The following is a 20,734-nucleotide window of genomic DNA, read 5'->3' on the forward strand; positions in this document are numbered from 1 at the left end:
TATAGCTGTATATCTCAGATTCTGTAAAGTTATTTATTTCATATTCTGTATAGTTTTTCATATTTATATCCTGTTCATATCCTGTACATAGCTTGTACTCACTACAGCCTGTACATACTTATAGTTATAGAATATTCACAACATACTTCATACCGTGTACATTATAACATACCATAATAGACCCATTTCTGTAATATACTCACATATCTATATTATTGCTAATATATATTGTAATATATCTATATCACTAAAGCACTTCTGGATGGATGCAAACTGCATTTCGTTGCCCTGTACCTGTGCATGTGCAATGACAATAAAGTTGAATTCTATTCTATTCTTCTATGCGAGTTAGTCACCAGGAGGAAGTAAAGAGAGATGAATAACTGGTGCATCCCAACGATGTTTTAGCCACAGTGCTGAAAAGCTTTTCTGTAAAAGTGGATCTATTCTGCTTGCATGTGAGCTGAGATATATGCGCAAGTAATCCATGCGACTCCGCTGAACAGTCAATTCCAGGCGCTTTCTTCTATTTCTATGTCTATAAAAATGGGTATCCTTAATACGATCATATGATGTGTTAAGACCAGACTAAAGCTGCAACATACAGTACAACAAGACGTGAGCTTTGCAGGGTCCATTTCAAGCATGTAATTTTAGCTTTTTTTTTGCCAGGTGCATGTTATTCACAGGTATGGGTAAACCATAAGGCATAAACATGCAAACATAATGACAGTTGATTTCTGAAATCCTTTTTTACCATATGGGTGTTTACTTAAGTCTTGAATACCAATATTTTATTACACATTTTATTAAATGGAGGTGGATTGTGTCTGGCTGACGAGTGTAGGAGTGCGCTTATTTTTCAGACAATGGAAAGCTGGCATTGTCCCGTGATCACATAGGGATTTAAATATATTTTACTCTATATAAACAGTACTATATTTAGCTTTGATTTATTCTTTTTGTTTTTTAAATTTTAATGTAATTAAGCAGTGCAGGATGTCAACTGCGCAAACAGACCAAACAGCATGGGCACTCATTGCCAGTGTCTGTTGCCATCAGTGTGTTTTATTTTGCTATTTTAGTGGCCTGAATATATGAGAATTTACCTCCGTACATGTTAGGGGTACACTAGTACCTGTAGAAGGTTTTTTATGTTTAGTCAGGTAAGCCAGCTGCTACTTTCTTTAAAACACCAACTGGTGCTGATGGAGAATTTTACTATTACTTTACTGCAGCACTCTGATCGTTCTGCAGTGTGTTAGTCAACCACAGGCTCATTCTGACCCAGGAAAAACGTCATGTCACTAGCTCTACAATTGTACTAAAACAAGTGACATTTACAAGCATTTAATCACAGCCTAGTATTTGAGCAAATAATTCTGCCGTTCCCTTAATAATTATCTCAACTTTGCAGAGGTCATTTGGTTCATTTTCATTCCCCGCTCGCTCCTTTCCGATGTTAATGTGCATCATCAAGTTTCACCACGAGGCAGCGGCATCATGGAGAAATTTGACTTCTTGATTTGAAGTATCCCTTTAAAGAGTTTATAGGTGTTTAACAGTATCCTGAGGGGGCACGGCTGAGACGCTCGTGCTCTCCTTAAAACCTCCCCGGGATCACACAAAAGGCTTTTAAAGTCACTGTGTCTGCCGAGGAAGGTCAAGCGCAGATCAGAGTGAATGCACGTAAACGGAGCCTGTTGTTGTAGGTGTACCGGGCCCCATCAGACTGAAAAATTACCATGACTGGTATAAGGCAGAGGATGCCTCCCCGCATATGATGAATAAGTTCAGAGCAGAAAGCGAGAGCACGTCACCCTGCTCCTAAGAAATAGTTTCAAAACAAAGCAACTGTGTGCTGTCTGACGCTGTTGACTTTCAGCGAGTGAGTATAAAATGAAAACTGTTTAAAGCACAGATAAAGAGCACTGTTCAGAGTTTAACTGTAAGCCTAAACATCTATTTGCATAGACACATTTAAATTTTAATTATACCGATTGTTGTGCTGGAGGCTCATTTACATACTGAGCGGCACAACTAAATGTAATTTTTTTAAAATGCCAGGCGTGAAAAAGCAATGCTTATTATGCCTTAATTTCCTCATTTAAATAAGAAATCTTGCAGCAGGCTGTTTAAAAACATGTCTGCAGTCATATTCAATATTAAAAGTTGCCTGTATTTTAGTGCAATGCAAATCAAAGCGGTTCTAGCTTTCCGAGGCGACGCTGCAGTTTGCGGTTTAAGCTGCTCGAGATTAACAGGTGGATGGCTTTAAGCCGTCTTTTGCCGACTCGAATTCAGAAATAGTGCTTACAATCAGCTCTCTCGTGCTTATCAAATGCAAGTAGGTGAGGCTTAGTGAAGGAGAAGTTTCACTCCAATAAAGATACACCTGCATCTGCGGCTATTTATAGATCAGTCAGGCTCCCCGGAGACGATAACGAGAGCCAACAGTCTGAACAGCAGAGATGTGATTAACTGTATCTGGGCACTGCGATGCACTCGTACCACGGCGTTCAGTTTTCAAATTCCAACCAAGTTTTCATTTGATTTACATCTTTATCAGCGACAGTACCATCTGTATCTAGTGGTTAAAAAGTTACAAGATCATTTATAAAAACCCCAGAAATGTTGTGTTATTATAAAATCCATGTCTGCTCCATGATTTGCGAAGATTACCTTTAAATAAAGACTGACTGCTCCCACATCTAGAGCCTCCCAGCTGTCAGATTTGATCTCCGTACTGTCGTTCCTAATGGGGGTAAAATTCTACAGTTGCAAGCAGCTGTGGCTTGAGAGGGTTAAAGAATTCAGCTACAATTACTTTACTATATAAATGGAGAATTTGTAGTTGGTGTACATCCCAGGCCTCCTGCCTTGTGTTATGTCCAGTCCAGCAGCTGATTTCTTTCTTTCTGTAAATGTTTGAGCTGGCAGAAGAAAAAAAAAGTTCTTATCATAAATAAAAACACTTGCCTCTTAATCGCCAGTAATTGAAAGTTCTTGGAATTACATCATTAAATTACAAAAAAACCAGCAAAAAGACTAATTAGAGTGGACTGGCCACTTTGCTAAAATATATCACTGCTGTTCACTGAATCTAATTTGACCACAGTTTGTCCTTAAAGGCAGCAGAGATTATTAGCCTAATGCATGTGCAAAACAGGAGCAATTCCAAAAGATAAATTGCTAAACTCAAGACGCGTCTCCTTTGTGCATTCATTTTCTGTTTGCAGAGAAATCTGCTGAGACTTTAAGCTATGCAATCCCACGTGCCTAAAATCTTTCATTTAACTTGACGTTAACTAACTTTAACTTTGCCCCAACCAAAATATTCAAATATTCAGATAGCCATATATATTCATCTGTGCAGTCCCAGTGTCATTTAAAAGTTTATACTAACCAGCTATCCAACCCTTATTTATTCCAACATCTTTGCAATACTGATAGTGATTAGTACTGATGAGAAGTTTGATTGGTACTGTGAGAAGTTTCCTCTCGATGAAAGCGGGAGGGGGAAGAAATGCCCGCTCACACGTCTGCTTTCACAAACACTTGAAATTATAAATGCAGTGTTCCTCTGACAGGTAAAACTCCAAGTGTGACGACGATTTCAAAAAGCCTGAAATTGCTGTTGCACTGTCGCACTCAGACGGGCAAAAATGTTGAGTTCCAAACTGATTTGTCGTGCCTGAAATTATAACAGTATTGTGGCTTTCACAGGTGTAATTTAAGCTATTGTCTCGCAATCATATGCTTGAATTTTGTTGTAATCCAAACGTCTGATATTAAGGTCATCTCGCGGTATTGTTTTCACAGTCCTCATACAAGACTGTGTTTGGTGGAACAGCTCAAGTTTGCATGTAATGTGCTATCTGCAGAAGCTGACAGGTGACGGGAGAGAGGCGGGGAAGGAGGGAGGGCTGAGATAGGTGGACAGACATGCAGGCAGTGAGGAAGCCTTCGGGGCAGGAAAAAAATAATATCGAAACTCTTCCTTCCATCCATCTGCCTGTCAGTTTTGACAGACAACTCAGCACAGGTACATATGAGAACTGCAGCAAAAGAGGCTAACATTATCACACATATTAAAACAAGCTGAGTGTTAGGCTCTAACGTTTTGCAAAGAAAAGCATCTGGGGGATCATCAGGGGGTCCTTTTGTCCCTCTGTGGGGGGAAACTCCAACTAGGTTTATATCTGGGACTCTCCACCATTTGACCTTAGAACTGAAGAAGCTTCTCGGATGAGAGGTGAAACGTCTTCAAGTAACTTAAAGAAGTCCAGACGCTTTTCTTTGCAAGCTCCTTTGACTACGATGACCTGGATGACTGAGAACCTTCACAGGCTCTAACGTTTTACACTTCATTTATGTCCTTACTATTTAAACTCTTCAACTCAACATTATGGTAACACTTAGAATGAATATAGATAATAGACCCTCATTTGATGGCGTGTGTGTTATTGAGCATTTTCTACAATATGGGCAAAGCATTTTTTATTAAAAGGAACAAAATTATTGAAATCTACTCAACCCTGTGTGAAAAAGTAATTGCCCCCTAAGCCTAATAACTGGTTGTGTCATCGTGGCAGCCTTTGTGATTATAGTCATTGAGTCTTTCAATCTGGAGGAATTTCGGCCACTCCTCTTTGCAGAGTTGTTTTAAGTTAGGCGAAACTGGATTTTCCAACATTAATGGCCTGTTTAAGGTCAAGCCAAAGCACCTCAATTGGATTTGATCCTGGACTTTGACTAGTAAAAGCTTAAATTTGCTTTTATGAGGCATTCAAAAGTGAACCTGGTGTGATTTGGATCATTGTCCTGCTGCATAACCCAAGTGTGTTTGAGCATCAGGGCACAAACTGATGGCCGGACATCCTCCTTCAGGATTTTCTGGTAGAGAGAAAAAGTCATCATTGCATCAGTTACAGCAAGACCTGAAAAAGCAAAGCAAACTACCACCACCATATCTCAATGCTGGTGTTCTTTTTATTTATTGCTGTGTTAGTTTTATGCAGACGTAAAAGGACAAAAAGTTCAACTTTTGTCTCGTCAGTCCGCAGAATATTTTCCAAAAGTCTCTGAGATCATCAAGACGGGTTTTGGCAAATGTGAGACGAGCCCATGAGTTCCCTTTGGTCAGCAGTGGTTTTCTCCTTGTTATTAATTACTTTTTCACACAGGGCCAAATAGATTTGAATTATTTCTTTCTCTTAATTAATCAACATTTAACAACTGCATCTGTGGCTATTTACTCAGGTTACCATAAAAAATGTGAGAAATATGCAAAAAACATAAAAGCAAAAAATCAGGAAGGAGCAAATACATTTTCATGGCTATAAGGTTACACAGACACGGCTGGAAAAACTTACTAATAATATCAAAACTGAAAGCAGCAATAATTAATTTTCTGACCACTTGGTAAAGTGCAACAAGACATATGATCATCTCATGATGTTAGTATGGGTAACCCATTAACACTAACACACTATTTACACATACAGCAGCAGATGCTGACCATCATTAGCATTCCTTTGAACTGATGCTTTTAGGCGCTTTCCTTTTAACTCTGTTCGGTCATATATCGGGCTCTTTATCTGCAAAATGTTCAGCAGCAGACCGGCGACTCTGCCTGCTGTTTGGTGCCTAACAAGTTGTGAACAGTGATTTTATCAGAGGTTTCTACTCAAACAGCCATATGCTGCTGCTGAGGTTGACAGAGCGACTCAAAACGCTAAAGTTGTGGGTGAAAAAAAACTAAAAAGACACACACACACAAAATAAAACTGAAGAGCCTTTTTCTGTAGGTTCATCAAAACAAGAACTCTGATATACATATGGTTATGATACATGATTTTAAGCTCTCAATATGAAAAGGTTTACAAAAGTCACACGGAAATCCAAACATTCAGTCATCCTGTACACTGCCGAGACAAAACTTGTTACATGTAACCAATAAATACTGTTAAATAACAATTTATACTACAAGAAAAATGAAATAAAATGTGTTAAAAATCTAATTTAAACTCTTACTAATATATTTATTATAACATTGCTTAAATCTTTAGCTTTTGTTTTGTGGGTAACTACCCTGATTTATTAATGTGGCCTATTTATGGTAAAATAAATGGTAAATGGCCTGTATTTATATAGCGCTTTACTAGTCCCTAAGGACCCCAAAGCGCCTTACATATCCAGTCACCCACCCATTATCACCAGCGTCACACAGAGATTGTAAACTGCATTAACCTACCATTAAATAAACACTAGGTTGGCGCAGCCCGCTCTCCAGCGGACTCGCACAAAAGAGATTTTAAATCTCAAGAGCTCCACTTCATGGTTAAATAAAGATTTAAACAAAACCGACAAGACTTTGGTTTTATGATTAACAGTGGCTTCTTTCTTCCTTCCTTTCTTATTTCCCTCCTGTCTGCCTCACTCCCCTGGGTGACAGGTAGGTGGATGCAATTAAATGTGCAGGAATAAACTGAACTTCAACTCAACTCATTTGAATTCAATTGAATTTGAAAGTAGGGCCAAACAGCAACAATGATACAGAATGACAGTAAAAACAAAAAAAAAAACCCCCACAACAACACACACACACGCCTTTAAACAGAGCGTATCATCCACAGTGACTTTCTTTTAATCATTTCGACCTGCAAAAGAGTCTGCAGGTCAAAATGCTAACCTGCTGACACCTCACAAACACAACAAAAACAACCTGATTGCATTTTTCCCATGCCTTTTGCTCGGTTAATCAATGTAAACTGAAAGAGAACAGCTGTCACCTCGCAACATGCTACTCTGATGCTGCTCTGCCTTTTTAAGGGGCTACTCAGCATGTACTTTGCTGCCAGCGATCAGAGTTACTGCCAAAATAAGCAGAGGGAGTATTTCAATATGTTACCCGCAGATTACAGCTTCAGTTACTGATTAAAATTTAAAGCAATGATTAACTCGTGAAAAGGAAAAAAAACATATCAAACTACAGCTTACTGCGAGTTTAGCAGCTGCAGCTTGAAAAAATAACTAAATAAATAAATAAATAAATAAGGTCATGTTATATTTGATTTTAAGAAACCTTTGATGCACTACCAAGTTCACTGCCATTTGTGGTAATGGCTTATTGATCAATGCTGGTTATCTGACTGTAGAGAAGCACCGTGCACTGTTGTGTAAACATAACCATAATCCCTGCTCTGTGTGTGCTTGACATATTTCCTCAGGTGAGGAAATATTGAGTGACCCATGGAGACTTTTGTCCTGCAAATATCTCTGGTGTGGCAGATAAGAGGGGCCCTGCACAGCGCTGTCTGTAAAACAAGACCGTAAAAATGTCTGCAGGTGGTATTGAACTAAGCGGTGAAATATTGGCTTTGTCTAATACTCAGTTTTGGGCATCTGCTACGGCCGTGAGGTGGTTTTTCCTTCTACCGCTAAGGCACAAGAGCGTTATATTTAAATCAACATTTAGCTCCAAGTAGGACATCAAAGAGCACGAGTGGGCAATTCGGAGTTGTTTCTCAATCTGCTGTGGCAAATTGGAGCCATAATCGAGCCACTTCCTCCATCCATGTCCCTCAAAAAAAAAAAAAAAAAAAACAGAAAAAAAAATCAAATTTATACTGGAACCCTAGCCTACAGTGCTTGAAATTGCTTTCTGCACCATGCCTAATCACTGAAAAAGGGGATGATCCAACTGAGCGTCTGTGATTTGTGTGGGAGAAGAACATTTGGATCAACTTTGGGCTGGAGCTGTGTTGGTTAATCTACTAAACATCAAAGAGGAGAAAGGAGAGGGAGGAAGTGCACAGGGGGAGGAATTTATCGTGTGGGCTTGATTGGAAATCCAGCAGGGACACTCTGGTCCCCCCCTGTAATCGTCTGTAATCTCCTGTAGGTTGTATGTGGCCTGAGAGGAGCTGAGAAGCAGCCTATTACCCACCTCCTGCCGATGGGAGGCCCTGATAATACGCCGTTTGAGGACGACGGGAAATGAGGGAAGCCGAAGAGGAAAGGAGTAATACACAGAGAGGAAAGGGGTCGTCTTTTATTTTATTTTATTTTTTAAACCCAGGCATGCATAAAGTCTGAGCTCGGAGGAACGTTGGCCTTTGTTGATAATAAATTGATCATAACTTCCTCAACAGTGAAAGATCAATATGAACTTGTCTGCAGCTTTAGAGACATCTTTCTCCCTGAGAGCTTTTCACATGCGTTTCAGTCAATGGTACTTATTCCTAGTGCATCAGAGTATTGATCAACAAGCAACTTGAAGCTGGTGAGAAAAGGGAGCAACTTACCCTTCTGGACTGAATCTCATTAACATACAGAGGCAAAAGAAACTCGCTGATTCCCTCCATGCGAATCCCATCCTGGTTCAGCTTGAGGTTTCCCATTCCATCCTGAAACAGAGTCATGATCATCAGTGATGCTGTAAGAAGCTGTGTTCATTTTCCTGATTTGATTTAAAGGGTTATAGCTTCCCAAACGTTTTTTAAAAAAGAAAAAAAAAAGGATCCTGGCGTCGGTGAAGTACATTAGACGGAGCTCAAGCTGTTGTGTAGCAGACAGGCCGGTGGACAGGCAGCGGGGCTGAGTGACAGGGAAGAAGTAGGACATGACATCGAGGTGACAATGCCACAGACACTCAGCACTGTCAGGGTGACAGGCTGCATGCAGTGGGAGGCAAACTGAGGAGGAACAGACTAATGTGGCAGCTATGGAAGCGAATGTTGAGAAGACTCATGGAAATAAGAAAGAAATTAGATTTATGGTCCTGCTGATTTGCATGAAATAGTATTAGCTCAATATTGTATATTAATATGCAAGTTTTGGGAGTTTTCTTCTTACCAAGGTCAAAGTGGGTAGTGTTGTACTGCACTGTGATACATTCAAAGCTGCTGCTAATGTTTTGTCCACTGCATTTACATAAATGGGCACGTGTGATAAATTGGACAAAATTAAAGACTCTGCTGTGGAAAATAATGGCTGCGAACAATGTCAACAGAGCTTTTTTAACCATATGGGACCTGACAGTCACTGCCACTTACACACCAGCTTTCTTTAACTGCTATCAAAACGGCTCAAGCTGCTCCTCGCCACACATGGTTTAATGATTAATAACTGCAAGAGCCAGCCAACTCCTTTTTGAAAAAGGACCAACTTACATTTCAAGCAGCGCCCTGTATTAGAATTTAACAGTCAAATCAGACACTTGGCATGTAATAGCAGGAAAACCATTAGAAAGGAGAGGCACGTGACATTAAAGACATCCATATTCTGCAGAGATGGTCCGTTCCAGCTATTATCCATTATCTTACTCACCTTCAAGTTTTACATAAGCGCTTCTCAAACTGTGTGACTGAGCCCATAAACTCTGCAGGAAAGAGTTCACAGAGGTCAAGACGGAAAGCTGTTTTTCTCATATACTTCTATAGGACAGGAAGTCTTTCTGTAGCCACAACTATTGTGGTGGTGTTTAGATTTAAGCCATTTTTCACTGGCTTCATTTTTTTGTACCATCTTTGATACTTTTTGATGATTTGGCTACACAATGGGATGTGTCATTGAGGCTACATCCATCATTCATAAAATTAAAAAATAAAAAGTATGTGGTATGAACAAATAAACATCTTATATACATATCTATATATAAAAACAAGAAAGTTCGGGAAATCTCTCAAAAAAGTTGCTTAAAACTAGTTCAACGTTCAAGTTTAACCACTAAAGCTGATTCTTCTACTCAGGAATGCAAGAAAATAACTGATTTCGTATCTTGATTAAAAAAGCAACAATGTGCTTTACTCATTTTTTTCTTTTTTGGTAAAACTGTACATTTGGAAATAAATGGTGTTAACATAAAAAAGGATTTTGGTAATTACCAGCTTATTTTTGTGTGTTGCATTATTGTCCCAATACTAGTACTTAAAATTATTTAAATTGTTCATTTATTTATTTATTGCTATATTTATTTTAATTAAGTAATTTCTTTACTTTTAATTAATTAATTAATTAATTAATTTTTCTCTCTGATTGTCCGGACTGTAAATATGTTCAATGCATCTTAGTTTGTGTTTTGCTATAGAAATAGAAAAATATTTTCAAAAAATTGATTCTCAAAAGAAATTTGTTCCACCTTAACTACCTTTCCACGTGTTCAGGATTTCACGTTTAAGTTTTCATTATTAATAGCACAACGTCTGGGTAACCGTAGCTGTTAATTAACGCTGGAATGGAAAAAATAGGGATCGTTAATAACGAATTTGTTTCACTTGAGATTTTCCTGCAGTAAGAAGCTAAATTTAAACTTTTCAGCTTTAAAAGTTGTCTGGCCATCTGTGTGATTGAACTTTCTGAAAAGCAGCACATCATTGGTGGGATCTTTTGCTTCACCTGCGCACTTTAAAAAAGTCACGCCAATAAAAGTCACACTGATTTTTCAACTATCTAGCTGTACAGCTAGTCCTACCTCTCTCCACAGGTAACAGCCCAGTGGTTTGCACTTAAATTGATTCTTTGCCATCCCGTTTCAACAGAAGCTACATCAATTTAAAAAAAAATGAAATACCAAATACTGTATGAAATGAAGCATGATCCCGCAACTTCACCTCACATTTACTCGGGGGCTGATTTTGGGCTGTATATAATTCAGTAGAAATTGGACAAGGTTATGCCTAGCTGCACCACAATGAGCAGACTGAAGTGTGAGGGCAGCTTTGTAGAGATGTGTATGAACAGATTGGCCCTGAGGGATGTGTTGAAAGAGTCCATAGTGCTAGCGGCACAAATGGATGGAGTGAATTACAGAGGCAGAGGAAAGCAGGGAGAGCGCCATCATGCATGAGAGCAAAGAGCAGGGACAGACAGGAGAACAAAGTCAGGGGAGTTTAGGAGGTGTGTGCGGCAGTGTGGAGGTCAGACTGTGAAGTTGCTGCTGTGCTGGAAGGAGGCGGCATAGTGGGTGTGAAGAATTCAGCACACGCTGCAGTCACTTAAATAAGTAGATGGGAGGTAGGAGAAAAAAGAGGGCGTCACAAACAGCCCCAGTTCGATAATGTTCAAAGGCTAAAGGAGACCGTCAGCATCAGTGAAACAAAGGGTGATGTTCCAGAGGAGGAACTCCTGCCACAGTTAAAAGAGAAACTGTAGAGCCAAAAACAACCTGAGCTTTACCCCTCTCTGCCCTCGACAGACGGGCAGAAGTTTTGGAGTTGTTTCTTTAATGCTACATATCTGCTTTATCATCCTATTTGATCCAGTCAGAGGATCCAAGATAGCACACGCACATAGCTTCACCCAGAAAAAAATTAATAAATAAATAAAAAGGGAAAACAGCCCACATGGTTTTCAGACCAGTGACTTCAAAAAGGATTGACTCACATAATCCATTTTCCCATATTTAGAGGGGAAAAAAAGCATTTTCAGAGAAACTTTATTTTTAACAATCAATGCTTTTGAGTAGTGTGCATCATCAGGCTGCCCGTGTGATGTAACCGCAGAGATATTCACACACTCAGCTTGCTGGAAACATTCAGGTTGTGACTTCTGATTTACCGGGCAGCTTTGTGGTGAGTGTTTATCCCGTCCCACTGGATTATTAATCCTAAGATTAATAGTTGACTCAAAGTCTTAAGAGCTTGATTGCTAGACCTGCAATGAATCCCTGTTGGCCTTACATCATAGTGCTTAACATCATTGTTTGAACTGAGCTAATAATGTTCATCCTGGAGATTATAAATACTGAACAACTGCTTTTACTGAAATTCAGAATAGAGAGTCAAATTCAGAAGCAACTGAATGTGTGATTAGGTTGTCAGAGTTATGATAGCAGCACCGTGGTGTATCTCTAGCCAAGCAGAATACCTGCTAATACATTAACATAGTGAACACGCAAGACAGTCTATTACTGTTCTAATGATGGAATTATCATTGAGCAATTACTTATACTGTATTTACACAACATATTACATGTTAAACCATGTTACCACAATAAAACAAACAAAAGAACTGTACTACCACGATACTGTATCAATACAAGGATACCAATCAAAAAATTAAATGAACATTCTCTGGAAATACTACAAATATGAGTGATCATCTGATGCACGACCATCCAGAGATAATGTTAGCCAAAAAAACCTTACATTAAATTATCTCAATTGAATTACCATCCAGCAATAGACACACTTAGCTTGACAAAGCTAATTCAGCCAAAGCTAATGGCTCAGTCACGTGAGTAGAAATAGGAGAGCAACATCCTGCATCTCCAAAAAAAAAAAAATAATAATCAGGTGCTGTCTGGTGACTGTTTTGAATTTTTTCATATTCTGTGGCAGACTAAGTGGTTACCCAGAACATGAGGGTGTTGCACACTCACGATCACTTTTGAGGACAGGGCGATTGCACAGGTCACCTGATAGGAGGCAACCTTTCTGCAAACAGCTGCAGTCTGACTTGGACTGACTGCAATCGCTCTGAGAGAGATTGTTGAAGGTTTGCCGTCTCATTTATAGACAGATTACCAACATGTTGCCGTCAGTCTAAATGAGTCTTTGTCAGTGAGCACAACTCCAGGGGACTCGACCCAACTGACTGCCAGCTGGTTATAGTCTGGTTATATTTCTGTGGATTTCTGTCTACATAGACAACAACAGATATGAGATTTTTCATGATTTATTACAGTTATATTACCAATTTGACTCCATTTAATCACTCACTGATAGCAGACTGACTCTTTCTGGCAACATTTATAGCAGGTTTTAATGAAATTTGTTGTTGTGCTTGACAATCTCATTTTGCCGCAACAAAATGCAGTAATGCAGTTTTTATGTACTGGAGAAAATGAAACTTAATGTTGAGGATTTTTTCCCTTGATAGGATGTCAATATGGCTGCTGAGTGGAAAATCTTGCTTTATTTTAAATCAAGCATTGTTGCGTGCACCAAGTGTTCAAAGTGACTTATTTTTTTAATGCAAGTTCTCCAATACCGTCTCATTTTAATACATGATAATCAGTGGCAACTTTAAAATGTAACAGCAATGCCCTCGTGGTGCGGTTCTTAGAAGCTACTGTTATGCTTTTTTTTTTTTTAATGAAACTTGCTGAGTCCTGAGAGATCTGGAGCAGCGAAGTGCATTTTTTGAAGCAACACCAACAGCACTGATAAGGTCTTTCACTCATGACATAGATTGATGACAGAAGAAGGAGCAGAGGAGTGATTGTAATAGTCGAGGGGGTTTGGGGGGTTGGGAGGGGTGCTGCCATTGGGAATTTGTTGACAAAATGGTAAATTGTGTGCATTGTCCCTGAAAATGTCACGGGAGGAGCTCGCAGCTTCTGCCTGTTTGGATTTTGCTTGAGATTAACACGTTCTGCTGCCAAGGCTTTTCTTAATACTACAGAATCCAGACGAATCCAGTACACAGCACGAGATGCCCGTTATATATTTGATCCCCTATATTTGTAACCCTGCTGTCAATACTTGTTTAGTTTAGACACTAAAGCAGTCTCAATCAAATCTAACTGCTATACACTGGCTGATTTGTCTGATTTATATAATTATGTTATTACTATAAATGCTTTTCATAGGAGAGGGTTGGAACACAGCACAGACTGGAGTGTATCAGAGAGGGTAAAGACGGTAAAGCGAAGACAGTGCTGCCAACAACTTGTTAGCCTGCTCTAAGTGCAATAAAAGCTTCCAACGACTGTTAATGTGTCTGAGAGAACAAGACGCACACCACAAATGCTGTTCTGGATACAGCATTATGGTTCTCCTACTGAGTTAGCGGTCGACACCTCTGATAGGCACAGGAGGACGGGCTAAGACCAACACTTCATTTCAGTGATGCTGGATTTTTAAGAGAACAAGCCTTCCTTGCAACAATGAGCTTAATTGTGCACATCTGACAGCTCTGAAGGAGAGCCGGACAGCTTTAAGGAGAAATTCTGGACCAGTTTTCTTTACATGTTTGAGGACAGCACTAGAGATCCTATGAATATATGTATAAATATATGATCTCCAGTGCTGGTCTCAAACATCTACCTGCACATACAGAAATAAGATTTCCTCTCAGGCCACCCCAAACACAATACTGTTTATTTTTTTTTGTCTGATGAAATTCAGTCGGAGATTTATTTTTCCTGCAAACTTTACTCAGCTCCAGCTAACAGCGAGTCACCGTGACATTATTCTGCAAGATAATGTGGGAATTCATTTTCCCCTCAATAATGGGCACCTGTTAGGAATCAGAAGGCAGCAAAGCAGCCAAAATCATGACCGCTCCCTCTATCTACGGGAGTCCACAAATCACAGACAAGCCCTGGCTTATTCAAATACTCCTCTTCATACTTCAGATTAGAGCGGGACTGATATAGCAGCAGGCGGATATTATTGCCCAATATTATCCATTTGCTGATATATATCTACTGGGATTTTTATCAGCTGGCAAATAAACATTTAAAAATTACACAAGCAAGGTGAGAAACACTATTCCACCAATATTATGAGTGCTGGCATTGCATAGTCTGTCCACCAGAGGGATCTAACCAACTTCCTTGTAGGCATTATGTTTTTGGAAAGCCACAAACAAAAGTAGTCCACTTTCGTGACTCTGCAGCGGTCTACATAGGCCAGGTCCTTCAAAGAAAAAGCCGGAAGTGCAAGACTGTGAAATAGGACGGTCTAGCCTTCAGATTTGCGTCACCGCTGTCTCGGTGGAGTTTAATGAACTCAGCTGTCTGCTCCTTGCTGTCTAAAATATAACAGGACACTGCCGAAATTCTTGACCATCTCATACTTCTTTTTAATCAGTTTTCTGTTTGATGTTTATCCAGCTGTGTGAAAATACCAGAGGAACTCACCCGAGGGATTAATCAAGTTTTATTTAATCAAATCTAATCTAATAACTTTGATCTCAACCAAACCGATTTAGTCCGGAACAAATAAAACACTGAAAAAAGCCAAACAATAACATTTTTAAGTTATCTGAGTGACTTACATATCATGTTTAACCTGAGTAGCGAAAGACATTGGGGGTCTGAAAACGATGAAGACGGGAGTCCGCTGTTCTAGTGACCCTTGAACCCCCAGCTAGCTATCGATCTGGTGGGTGACAGACGTCTCCGAAAACGTCGGAGCACTTTTGCAAATATGTGATGTCTTGATAAACCGAGCAGATATTTGAAGTTTACGCAGCTACATTCTCGCCTGAAACTATCTTAAAAGTTTATTTTGTGACCCAGAAAGAATAAAAGAGTAATATTAAAACTTAGTAGCAGCTGCCATTGTTGGAAACTGGAATTGGCTGGGCCATGAAGGATACACCCGACCCACACTTCAAATCTGGGGAAAAGGAGGAAGCATTTGTTGCCACATTTGCCGGAGTCTACAAATTGAGACAGCCTTTGTCGCGTCACTGTGACATAATCGGTCTACAAATGCGGCCTCAGGAGGATGCGGCCTACGTTTCGGGACACAGCTACTGTCTTCCTTAGCCTCTCTGTCATGTGGAATTCTTTTTTCCTCTTTACCGTCTCCTGCTGGGACTGATTTTTTTTAACCATGGCGTTGTAAATTTGGGTGTTATCTGCATAGAAATGGTAAACATGTCCATAAAAATAATGATGTCAGCTTCCCTAAACCACTGCTGTAGTGCGCTGCTCCTCTCTTGATCCTGGGCCTTCTGCAGCCGTATATTAAAACCACAGTGGCTAATCTTGGTCTCAAACTGGCCTTTCATTTTATGCAAGACAAGCAGATAAATTCTGTAAATTCTCTAATACAACCTATAGCTACAGAAAAGGCTAACATTGTTATCTTTTTACAAAAAAACAGCTAAACATGAGAGGTTTTTGGACAAAGTTTGTGTTCTCCATTCTTTAAGCACCGTTTAAGCACCGGCACCGTTTCAAAAGTACCGGTTTGGCACTGGTATCGGATAAAATCTAAACGATACCCATCCCTACGTGGCACAAATAATTTGTGTGGCATCTTATTGAATGCAGAACAGCTGATTGTTCTGTAAATAGTTTGAAATGGTTATTTAAAAAAAAATCAAGGTAAAAGGTAAATGGATGCAAATAATAAATAACTGCAAACTTTGTTTGCAAAACTTGTGCATAGGATTTTAGAATTGACAATTTATATTTGCATTTAAAGTTATGAAATATGATTCATTAAACATGTTTTTGGTTGTTACAGTAAAAAATATAACATTTTCTACTCTGATTTTGTGTTTTTGTCTAATTTTAGATCAATTGTGTTAATACAGTATGTCAAAATGAAAACACAACTGAGGTTGTGCTGAAAAGGATGATACCAAACAAGGCACAGGGTCACCTGCTCACTCACTGAGCTAAACTGGCTCCCTTTAAAACACATCTTAAAACTCATCTTTGTTCCTTGGTATTTAAATCAGAATGGTGTTTTCTTACCTTATATTTATTATTTAGTTGCGGGAAGCTTATTGTTTTTTGTTGATGAGTGAGTACACGGGTGGGATTTAATAAGTTTTCTTCGTCCCACTCCTTTTCAGGTAATTTTTGTTTTTGTTTTGTGCACTTTATGTTCAATATATGTATTTTTGTTGTGCCTGAAATGAACAAATGAATGAATGAATTATTAATATTATTGGTAAGGTTTTTTTTGTTTCACTGACTTTTTGAGAGTGTACTGCTCCTTTGTATGAGACCTTGTCAAACTTGTGTTTTCAATAAAAAGTGCTCTATAAATAAACTGGATTGGACTGGAAAGAACCAGCTGATCTGGGCACAGTAATCCACGAGTTGTTGTGACAATAAAACAAGATCATTTTTAAACAGCAGTCATGTTATCTTAGTAAGAATTCACAAATAAATACATGTAATAAATGTTATTAAAAAAATCTGTTTATGTTTTTTGTGCCTGCAAGAAAAATAATTACTGGCCCAAATCAACTTTTTAAATCACCGAATATTAACATCAGTCAGAATCTATTCATATGTCGACTTTAACGATGAGATCATAGGCTTCCTTCTGATAACTCAAAGTGTGTGTTTGCCGTGCTGTACTCACCACTGAGAAGTTCATAACCTTTATGATCCAGACGGTGAGGGCCAGGTTAACTATCATGGTGACCAGGAGCAGTAGCAGGAAGAAATAAAGGCATCTTTTTCTCCACCCGTATAAACCCACCGGGTACACGGCATCGCAGCCTGGTCGTTGGAGGTGCAGGGACTGGGATGCAAGAATAAACTGCTCCTGGGTAATCTGGAAAACAAACAAAAAACAAACAAACTGTGTGTTAGTCGGCTGTCAAGGATATATTCACTCCGCACAGAAGCAATCCCATATTCTAAGTGGTTATTACCTTGCGAGTGCCGCTAAAATGACTCTATGCTGAGGCACGGCTGTGTTATTTTACAATTTTTTTTAAAGTAGTGCCACTACGCAAAAAAACAAAAGATGAAAGCATGGCATGAATATCAGCTAGGGTATTACCACTAGATTAAGAATTTATATCTCGGCATCTTAGACCACAGTTACAGATTTCTACTGAGAAAATTGCAATTTGCCAATTTATTTATTGGTTGTTTGCAATGTGCATAAACCTGGAAACACAAGCACAGTAGCCCAGTGATTAATCAAGCTGTGTCCAAAAGACAAGGTCATTTTGTGACTTAATTTTATTAAAAAACAACAACATAAGAAACCAAATCAAAGCCTTAAAAGGTTGTGCACTTCATCCCACTGAAGGAAAGAGGGATCGTCTGTCAACATTCATTGATCAGAAGAAAAGCCATCAGTTGTCGGAGTAACTGGCCCCGAAGTGGAAAAGCTCTTAAACAGCATACACTGCAAGTCAATGAGCATAAATCCACAGCCAAAACTAGATACTAACGAGCTAATCATAGTGATTAATGTAAGCTACACTCTGGAAAACAAGTTCCTTGACCTTTCTCTTCTTCTTGTATTTACGTTCTTTAAAAATCAAACTTCATTTGTACCGGCTTAATAACGTGTCACAGCTTTGTTTTCACTGCTAATTACTTGTTGACATTTTGTCATTCCAGTACTTGGAAAAGAAAGTCACTGAGAGCAACGGCTTCCTGCAGATGACCTGTGCAGCATTCGCCTCGGGCTGAGAACTTCACAATGTTACTACCCATCAACCTTTCAGTGGAAAATATTTCACATGGCTGGCTTTATGGAGCTACATCCAGCACAAGATGTGAAACACACTGCGACGGTTGCCACAGGCAGTCAGCACACGACTTAAGTATAGGAGTTCTGCCCAGACTATTTTATTTTCAATTATTTTTTTTTTTCAATTAATTTGACTTCCAATGATTATGAGAACGAGATAATCGAGAGGAAAATGGTCATTGTGCCATTTTCAGCTTCTCGGCGATGTTCTCGTTTTGCATCGTTGTAAATCCAGCCCACCTAAATTAACGTTTGAGAAAACACACTGTTTGAGAAAACACACTGTTTGAGAAAACACACTGTTAACAACCAAGTAAAACACTTGTGACATCGGCACAGACCAACATAATGCACGAAGCCCTGCTGTTCAGTATGCAACTTAGAAACTCCCTCTGATTTTTACAACCAATTACTGTGATGAATGATTCATCTATTAAGTGTGTTTTGACAGTGACCATAGGTCAACTCCAGCCTCAAGTCAACACAAGATAAGAATTTATACCTTCAAATCAATATTACAGATTATCTTTTTTTAAGCTAAATCATCTGGATTTTGTTGGGCATGGGTAGCTGTGCCCAGCAGCTATCTGCAAACACTCACCTATGGTTACAAAAACAAAAATGTGCCAGCCAGTGCACCAACTCTGAGGCTTCAAATCGTGTGGCCAGAAAGTCAAAAGGTGATAGCCATCTTTTATGTACAGTCTAAGGTAAATTAGCATAAGTAATAGGGATGTGCCGACTCGATATTGGGACTGGATATCGGCCTGATATAGACCCAAAAAGGTGGAGCCCATATCAATTCAATTCAGTTTTATTTATACAGCACCAAATCACAACAACAGTCACCTCAAGGCGCTTTATATTGTAAGGTAATCTCTCTGACAATCATCCGGTGTCAGTCCCCTCAGTTCACTTCTCTGTTGGAGTGGGAGGTGTTTCACTGTAGCTACACCAACAGCTTCTGTCTGTATGTTTGCAAAACTGTTTCACTTAAGAACAAACTGTGGTTAAAGTGAGCCATCATGGCTGAAAAGATCAGATGTGGCTTTGTCTCTTTCTCTCACTCACTCTCACTTTGTTCAGAGAGTTTGTCCAAGACGTTAGAAGGACGCTGCTTTAAGCTCTCATTATACTTGTGATAAAGTAATGTATATACACATATAACAATGATTCTCGGTCTCTGTTGTTCAGTTATGGTCACCCATTATTAATTTAACACTGGTATCGGCTCAGTTCCTGTTATCAGCAGATACACACAGTCGAGGTATCACTATGGAACTAGAAGAAAGCCGGATCAGGCCATCTTTAATAAGTAAAAGGCTAAAAAGGCGAGCTCTTCTCTCTACATCATTAAAGCTGCCTCCTTTTGGAGATTCAAACCACGCCAAAGCGATAACTTAAGCTACAGGCATGTTTAGCACTGCGGAGACACTGAAGTGTCCTGAGCCACTGCTCATCACTTTGTATTTGGTGGGAAAATAGTAAATAGCCTTAAGACATTTATTGAACATACATGGAAATACAGTAAAAACAATTTCTAAAGTCAATAACGTGTAAGGTCACCTTTATTCTTCAACACAGCCTGAACTGTCTTCGGCAAGAAACTTTTACACAACGGAGCAAAAATCTCACTGCGCTTGTTTCCAACACCACTGAGCCGCCACCGTTTTCTGCAGATGTGGAAATGTCCAAATGTCCACGGAAAAACTTTGAAAGACCATTGGAAAGCCTGTAGGACTATTGCTCAAGACCAATTTTAAAAGGGAAACAAAATATAAAGAAATCAAGGGCGTCTAAAGAATTTTGAACAGTGCCGTATGTCTACACTCAGTCATCACAGATCGTTATCTTAAAAGATCTGAACATGTGCTCAGGGGGGTTAAAGCCCTGCTAGAGTCCCTTCAGATCTTCATTTTGCTCTGTTCTGTCTGTCCTGTACAAATAGGCACCAGCAGATCTTAAAATCACTTCAATAAGCTTTTGGCTTCGTGGACAGTGATGGCCCTCTACACACTATGACTTCAAAGCTTTACGCTGATTTCTTACTAACATTTGTTTTTCTTTTTTCTACAATATGCCAGCATTTAGGGGTCTTAACTGTGAGATGGAACAATGTCCAATGAGGCACTGTTAGTGTGTAACGTTAAAAACAACTGAAAAAAAATAAATAAAAATGCACTTTTCTTTCATTTTTTTTTTTATGCAGTCTGCTGAACCCAAAATAACAAAACATGACAGAGAATTTAGTGCTCCACTTCACCCCATCCACATAACACAGCTTAAATTACGATGCTCATTTCTGTGTTTTTCCATCCACTCCACATCAATCAAAACAGGATAAACTGGAATTTGATTGAAGGGTCGATTTTGCGCCATCAAAGTGCCTCACCACTCTGCCTGAATAACTAGGTGCCTGCCAGCCACGAAGAAGCTGCGACATGGGAGCTCTGATCTGAGATCAGAGAAGATGATGTCTGTCAAGTGCGGCTGTCCGAATGAGGGCGAGCAGTCGCTGTTCTTCAGCAGATCGTGACCGC

The 20,734-nt window shown here is 39.3% G+C and overlaps 1 protein-coding gene across 2 annotated transcripts in view; it reads right to left on the bottom strand.

The window, feature by feature from the left end:
* The window catches only part of LOC102294587 (zeta-sarcoglycan), a 47,809-nt gene that overhangs the window by 17,535 nt on the left and 9,540 nt on the right, over positions 1 to 20,734 (bottom strand). For both annotated transcript variants that reach the window (XM_042224371.1, XM_042224372.1), the window contains exons 2-3: positions 17,064 to 17,258; positions 8,310 to 8,411 (exon numbers count right to left, since the gene is read on the bottom strand). In XM_042224371.1, the coding sequence (XP_042080305.1) occupies positions 8,310 to 8,411; positions 17,064 to 17,258 (297 nt within the window). The remainder of the gene's footprint in view (positions 1 to 8,309; positions 8,412 to 17,063; positions 17,259 to 20,734) is intronic.

Source organism: Haplochromis burtoni, unplaced genomic scaffold, assembly GCF_018398535.1.
Source record: "Haplochromis burtoni strain Fernald_Lab_line unplaced genomic scaffold, NCSU_Asbu1 Contig_136, whole genome shotgun sequence".
In the NCBI taxonomy this organism is placed as follows: Eukaryota; Metazoa; Chordata; class Actinopteri; order Cichliformes; family Cichlidae; genus Haplochromis; species Haplochromis burtoni.